This window comes from Emydura macquarii, unplaced genomic scaffold, assembly GCF_026122565.2.
Source record: "Emydura macquarii macquarii isolate MOO-44397 ecotype Brisbane River unplaced genomic scaffold, CSIRO-AGI_Emac_v2 contig_2636, whole genome shotgun sequence".
Classification (NCBI taxonomy): domain Eukaryota; kingdom Metazoa; phylum Chordata; order Testudines; family Chelidae; genus Emydura; species Emydura macquarii.
In genome coordinates, this window is record NW_027132773.1 from 19,348,425 (window position 1) to 19,356,364 (window position 7,940).

General features: G+C 38.8%; 1 protein-coding gene across 1 annotated transcript in view; it reads left to right on the forward strand.

Annotated features, from left to right (window-relative positions):
- The window catches only part of CAV1 (caveolin 1), a 36,897-nt gene extending 30,749 nt beyond the window's left edge, over nucleotides 1–6,148 (forward strand). The window contains exon 3 of the mRNA XM_067564242.1: nucleotides 3,944–6,148. Coding sequence (XP_067420343.1) covers nucleotides 3,944–4,285 — 342 coding nt within the window. The 3' untranslated portion in view covers nucleotides 4,286–6,148. The remainder of the gene's footprint in view (nucleotides 1–3,943) is intronic.
- The last annotated feature ends 1,792 nt before the right edge of the window (nucleotides 6,149–7,940 follow it).

The window sequence follows — 7,940 nt, forward strand, 5'->3', positions numbered from 1 at the left end:
GGTGAAGAAGACAATTTTAGCTACTTATCCATGAGGAGTATGTACACAATTTGTCATCTTTACTGGTATTATGGAAGAGGTGAAAAGAATGATTACAGTCCCTATCCCTCACGGTGTGAAAAATATCAGCCCCTGTAACAATTGGGTAGAGTAAGATGCCGCTGAAAATAATGTCATTAACAAATGTGCTGAGCCTTAGAAAAACACATTAAAGAACTATTGCTGCTGTTGCTCAGACTGTGGTATATTGAGCCTGATCCAGTAATCCATACTCTTGGCAGCAGTCTCGTTTGGATCAGTTCCTGTGAGTGTATTGTTTTTTCCCCCAATTGATATCATTGTTTTAATTTCTTGTAGTGGAATACTATTGTGATGTTAATTTTTCCTGTTGACCTGCTCTGTTTGGTTATGTTGGCCACACTAAATATCCTGTGCTGTGGATTATATCAAACGCAAGTTTAGCTTGTGTGACATGGGGCTGAACTATTATATCTCACCATGTTTTTGTTGATATTCTAATGGAAATGTTATGACAATTAAGCTTCCTGGATATTTTGGCATTTCAACAGAGACCTGTAAAATGTGCATCCTTTAGTGTAGCACTTCCTTCAGGTGAGTTTTTGCATAGGTTGGCCATAATAGTCAAACTATGAAATATGTACTAAAGGATATTTCTTCTAAATATTAATATATTAACCTGCCCGTGTCTCTTACCAACAGAGTGTCAACCCATGAACCATCTGGGCAGGAACCAAGGGGCTATAATGAAAAGATGTTCCTAATGATTAACACAAACTAGAAACCCCTTGATACTTCCCAAATGAAAGAGATGCATCCTCAGACTCTGATATAAATATGGCACATTTAATTTTCACAATACATTAACAACTATTTATGTTTGGTTTGAAAGCACAAGTTTAAAGAACTGCCTTCCCTACACACTGACTGTTAAGAGTATTCAGGGAGGTATTAGAAAATTCAGCCAAGAGTGCACGTCTTAAAGTTAGAGGACTGCATGATGTGGCACGAATGGATGTAAATGGCTTTAAACGGCAACACTTATTTCTTTAGGAGAGCTCCCAGAAGATTGTGTTGGGCAATCAACACTCTGAAGATTCCATAGCATGTCTCACAATTTTCCCCTCTCAGATACTTTGAGCAAGAAGAGACTCAGATGTGGGACTCCATGCCCGTAGACCTTGGGAGGAAGGAGCAGTTATATTCAGCTCTATGTCTCCTTTCCATCAGGCCCAGACAAAATCATTTTCCTGCCCTCCTAGGTTTTGATCCAGATCCTCCAATTTTCTTCACTAGAAATTCACTGGATCAGTTCTTTAAAGTCTGGTGAAGAGACAGGTATCTGAATGACAGCCAGATAGATCTCTTAGGCTCACTTTGGATAAGAAAAAGATTATGCTTGTTGGAGTGGGAAACATTTTATAGAATTTGCATAGACTGTGGCTGCTATCTCGAATGAAGGCATCTGCCCCCCTATTGTCACAAGGCTTTTGCAATCTCAGGGCCTTTAGTAGATCCCTCTGTTCCCAGATGGTCATAAAATCATTGCCATCCTCAGCTGACTGAGGCACTTCATCCTTTCCCTTCAGATGCAAACCTCACTATAATTGTTCGTACCTTTATCATTTTAAGGGTGGACCGTTGTAATACAGTCAGGGGATAGTCAGAAGGCCACTTAGAAGCTTCTACTAGTGCAAAATGTGGTTTCCCAGCTTCTGAGCAGAGCAGACTTGTGAGAGCATATTGCATCTGTGGTCCATCCTATCTGCCATTTCTCTGCTGGGTGAAACGTAAGGTGCTGGTTACTATCTATAAAGCCCTAAAAGTTCTAGAGCCCATTTATCACAAAGGCCATCTGTCCCTCTATTCCCCATCACATTGCCCACATTTAACAGAAATGCTTTTCCTGCCTCTCAAGGGTGAATAGGCCCTGGAGCTGAATGTTCACAGCAGATATTCCTCATTTCTAGAATTCACTCCTGCCAGAAATGAGCTGGAGCCTGGCCACTTTTAGAACATGATGTAAGACGTATCTCATTAGTCAGTTCCTCCACAAACTACAGGTTCTAGAATCCCCTGATATGTAGTCGATGGATTGATATTCTCCACATTTCAAGAAGTTGGCTTGGTTACCATGGGGGTGATGATGTGTGTGCTTCACATGATCAGGGAAATGTTGTTTGCCCTTGATTAAAGCTCTATAAAATGTGTCTAGATTCTGGACTCCTCAAATACAGCTCATAAAATAATAATTTATATCTAGGGTTTCTGATTTTAAATGTACATTAAGCTGTCAATATTTTATGAACTATTAAATTGCTGTCACCTTGGGACGTGAAAATGACTGCCTGATTCAAACGAACCAGTAGAAGTCATTATTGCTCTGTTGAAAGCTGGACCTTGGTTTCATGGTAACATGTCTATCACGATGTTAAGTGACTGAAATGTAAAGGTCCAGTCATTCAAGATGCAGAACATGCACCATGGTTCTGTTGAGTGCAGTAGGAATTGAAGGCAATCAACACCTTGCAAGAGCCCTTACATGATCAGGAGGTATGAAATTATTGGGTTGATTTTTAATAGCTTAAATTTGTTTCCCTCAATTTTTGCTTCTCTATAATGTACTTAATAGATGCACTCTTATTTGAAAAGCTTTTATTTGGTTTTTAAACCTCATTCTATTAAATTAAAATAAATTTCCCAAATGCACTGTCTAAAATTGTCTAAATAAATGACTTGCAATAAACCATTTCACATATCCACATCGTACTCCATTTACAATGCTTTAAGAAAGCAACTATTTTGTTACAAAAATTTAGACGTTTAAATGCATAGTATTCAGTTTCTCATTCTAAGAAAATTATTTTACTCTTTTACAGCCTGATGATCCCAGTATCAAATGCTGTTTTTCATTAGAATTACACAAAACATAAATGTATCATAACTCTTTAAAATCAATACTTTGTCACTTTCATAAACCCAACAATAATTTGTTTCACTATTAAGAGAGGCCTCAAGAGAAAGGACAATAATTCAGCATGATTAAGTTGAAAATTATTGAAATATTCTAAATGCTTTTGCAAAATGGAAGGCTTTGCATGGAAATCTTTACTACTGTTTATAAGCCATTCATTCTACTGTATTGCATATTGTGATTTTGCAATGCAGAACTGCTGCTCTTCGTTTTAATACTAGTTTTCTCTTCCAGAGTATTCCATATTTACATTAGAATATATGGACCCAAATCTTGATCTCACCTCCGCTGCTCATGTAAATTGGGAATAACCCCAGTTAAATCTATGAAGTGTCACTGTTGTAAGTGGAAAGCAGATTCTTTGTCCAGTGTATCTTCTTGTATCCTACAAGGATAGGTTCACAATTAGACATCAGCAGCATTTCTCTACAGTGCAAATCTCCTGAGAGTAGGAATGCTGTCCCCATGTGTTCTTCTTTTTGCTCCTTCCCTTAAGGTCCATGACCCTGTGTCCAGGGGAAACTCCAGGTCAGGAATCTGAGCTTCCATTCCAGCTACATGAACAGCTCCTCTAGCTTCAGCTAGCAGAGGCTCATTTTAGATTTTAGTCATAGTTACATGCAAATGCTTCACACAGCCTGCAAGACTGTTCCATGCAATTCAAAGATGAAGGTTTTGATTCAATAAATTACTTAAGCATGTGCTTAGCTTTAATGACATGAATAACACTAGCCTTCTTCAGCAAAAACTTAAGTACATACTTAATGTAAGCACGTGCATAAGTCTCTAAGTCAATGAGACTTGCATGCTCGAAGTTAAGCACATGCTTAAGTGCTTTGTTGAATCAAGGCCGTAGCAAGTAGATCACTATTAAGGGAAACGGCTTTTGAAATCCACATGTCTAGTTGTGAATATCTGTCTAACCTGCTTTCGTGTCCTCTTTGCCTGCAGATTGACTTTGAAGATGTCATAGCTGAACCTGAGGGAACACATAGTTTCGATGGGATTTGGAAGGCCAGCTTCACGACCTTCACTGTGACAAAATACTGGTTTTATCGCTTATTGTCAGCAATCTTTGGCATTCCTATGGCTCTCATCTGGGGTATTTACTTTGCCATTTTGTCATTCCTGCACATCTGGGCAGTGGTGCCATGCATAAGGAGCTACTTGATTGAGATCCAGTGTATCAGCCGCGTCTATTCTATCTGCATCCACACATTCTGTGACCCGCTATTTGAGGCCATCGGCAAAATGTTCAGCACCATCCGGGCAACAGTACGAAAAGAAATATAAGTGGTGTTTCAAGGACAGCTCTCTGTCTGGAGAGTTTTTGTTTGGGGTTTTTTGGGGTGCCAATTTCAAGGCTCCTAAATCAGTCTGCAGTAATTGCTGGTGAATATACTGGCTCAAAACAAAGAATCCTTTGTTTAGTTTTCATTACTGATATTTATCCCTACTGGATTTTTTTTTCAAACCGATCTTGAATTGCTACTCTCCCATTCCAGCTGCATATCATTTTGCTGACCATTTGATAAACAGATTGATGTGATTTTGTTTGGGTGGGAGGGTTTATCCCTCGATTTATTCCTTGCAAGATACATTTACAATGATATAATAAAGAACTGCAAAAATGCTTTTCAACACTGTAATGCCATTCATTTTATTGTGGGCAAACAGCATAAAGCTATTGCAGCAGAATGAACCTGACAAGTTGGCAGGTTTTAAAAGAATGTTCCTTTTTCAATTGTATAGTCAGTTGACTACAGCCTTTTACTGTAATGGTCAGATATGGTCTACTATGAAAAGACAGATATAAACAAATTACTTAACTAATAGATGTTCTGAAAATCGAATGCCTTATCAGGGCAGAGACTTTGACACATAAAACTTTCCATGTCTGAATTCTGAATGTCCATAAAAAGCTATAGTCAATGCCTTCCTGTGTCATAGTATCTCTCCTGAAAGTTTGCTGCCAACTGTTTGTCAACCGTTCACTATAATTGCAGAAGCAAACTGAAGATCAAAGCTAAAAATTATTGTAATTAAAATGTTTTTCTGGCAGTGACTTATGATGTGTCTCTTTAACTAATATGTAGGTGTTTATCACGCCAGTAACTATCACAACTCTGTCTGAGATGACCCTGAGTTAAAAAACAAATGACCCAGGTGTGCCAAACTCATGCTGTGTCATGCCAACTATGAGCTGTCTCTGAGAGAAGCCAGCTTTAAAAAATCTTCCTGTCAGCTGGGGTCAGTATGCTGTTAGCTCACAGATTAGTTTCAGGAGAATTCACGCTTTGCTGAGTCCAAATTAATCCATCACAAGAGATGGTTTAGAAACTCCACATTGTGTTCCACTTTTTTAGCTGAGCTGCTGCCATCAGGAAGTCTTACTGGAGGGCATTGTGTGAAACTGTCAAATGTTGCAAAGCATGAGCCCTTGAAAATAATGCATTTGCAACATATTATTATGCTGTGACCCACGGGAGCTTTTGACCCCACAACAATGTTACTGTGTACAGAGGATATCCTCATAAGGTTTGCATGAAGCATTTGAACCATTAAAACCAAAAATGTGCATAAAGCTGCCTGGTACAGTCAAAGCTTTATGCCTAGTGCTGAGATTCTGCTTTTGCTATTGCTTTATGAGAGTCAGGGGTTCCTTCCATACTATTTCTGCCACAAATGCATTTAAAATTTGTTTAGAGGATGCAGCTGCTGCTTCTTTTCTCTCTCTCTCTTTTTTTTTTTTTTATAGGCACATAAATTACAAATGTACTAACTACTTTTGTTTTGCATTTAAAACAGACACTGGTATGGGTATAGTTTTATGTTTTTACCATGTACATAAACGAGAGTGTACTATTATTATAGAGATTTTGCAGTACTAAAAACAAGCTAGATTGCAAAAAAGAAATATTTTATCTTATATGAGAAAAATCACTTTGAAAAGGCCTCCTTGATTTATCATGTAAACTGTGTATCCTGAAAGATGTCTGTTCACATACTTATTAGTCCCTAAACCAAATACATTGCTCATCCAAGACATTTACATTGCTATTATATGCTTACAGATTTAACTGACACTTTTTTTTTTTTTAATTTTGCATGTACTGCAGAGGCTACAATCTGCACAATAAACAATGTTTAATGGTAGTTCCAGTCTGAATTATTCTTTACCTAAAAAGCCATTTTCACAAATCCTTAAGAAGCAAGACCAAACATTTCATGAATAAAAGTCAAATAAATCATGTAATGATTCTTGAGACGGATCCTGTAAATAAACCTTGGGTGGTGACGTGGTGCTTGATATGAGTAGGTTTTCACAATAGAAAATTATGTTTCCCTCGCAGTTACACATTAGCATTATTTAGCTAGTAGATAATGCACTGCTCTGGGACTCAGGAGATGTAGCTCTGCTACTGGGTGACCTTCATCTTCCTGTTCCTCAGGTATCAGGCTAAGGATACCTGTAAAGTGCTTTGGAGCTGTATGGATGAAAAGCACTATGTCAAAGCTAGGTAGTATTATATATTTCATTTTACATAAAAGACATTGTGCCTGATCCTGTCGCACTTGAACTCATTGAGAGTTCTACCATTGACTTAAATGGGAACAGGACTGGTCCTACAAGTACGACTGTTTATCATAACCATTTTTTGTATTGTAGCACTATACTATGTATTGCATATCTTGTCCAGTCCTGAGCACTCATAACATATGACAGGCTAACTCTTTCCTTCAGGTTATCTCCCACCCTCTGACCCTAATATAAAAACATGCAACAAATTAGGACATCACAGATTGGGCCCAGACATCTATTAGCTATCCTTTAAAGCACAAATCACAAACATTAGCACAAGGTAAGTTCTTGTACATTCTGCACTCTCAGGACTGTATAGTCGATGATAATATAGGAAGCAATGCATTTAATTTCCCTGCGCTGTGAATGAAAAGAGATTTTAAAAAAGAGAAGATTTTAAAAATAAATTAAAGCATGAAGTGTGGAAATGGAGCAGATGACTATATGAATAGCTTGCACAGAAAACAGGATATCAATATTTAAAACGCCTTAAATGCAGTGTTATTTTTCCTTTGAAAAGGTCCTGATCTATTTGAAACAAAAACATCCATCCAACTTGTCCGTCTGACAATGGCACGTCACCAACAGGCTTCAAGGAACACGGGATCTGACTTCATTTTCCATCCATAGCAACTCACTAGCTAGAGTTTATAGGGTAAGCAAGGAGAACTAGATTGCCATGCTAGATGAGGCTCTTGCTGCAGAACAGGGTCCCAGCCAGGCTGTTGAATAATGGTACAGAAGAGTGATGATAGTGATTTAGCCTGGTTATGAAATATGATTAAGGTCCATTCTAAACTACAAATTGGAACCATGTTTATAACTGTGGTGTAAGAAGATTGCCTGCCACGGCTGTATTTGTAGTGTAGGCAAGGCCTTAAATTGCTAGATTGCTAAGGGTCAAACTGCCCTATAGACTCAGATCCCAGCTTCTCTGGTCCAACAAGCTGTGGTCAGTGGGGCTGAGGATAAAGGTGGCTGTAGGTCTCCAGCATAAAATAAAGCTGACTGTAACCTGCTCTATTTTATGCAAGCTGCCAACTGCCCTTAGGTCCTGCTCTGGCAGCCTGGGACAGCCAGGTACAGGACTGCCAGAACCATTAACATTTTTTTTGGTCATTTCCCTGAACCAGAAGTGGAGGCAGCCCTTCACCAGCTCTATGCAAGAAGAACCCTTCTTTGGCCTGTAAGACTGCTGCACACCCAAGGAGCAGCACACACAGCCTTGATGAACCAAAAGATGTGGGTGTGTAAAACCTTCTGGCAATTGGCAGAACATAGAATATTACCTATCAAAACACTCATCTTCCCCACCTTCAATAACCGGAGCGCCAGGTGCGCACATTGCCAGAACTCCCACTGGCA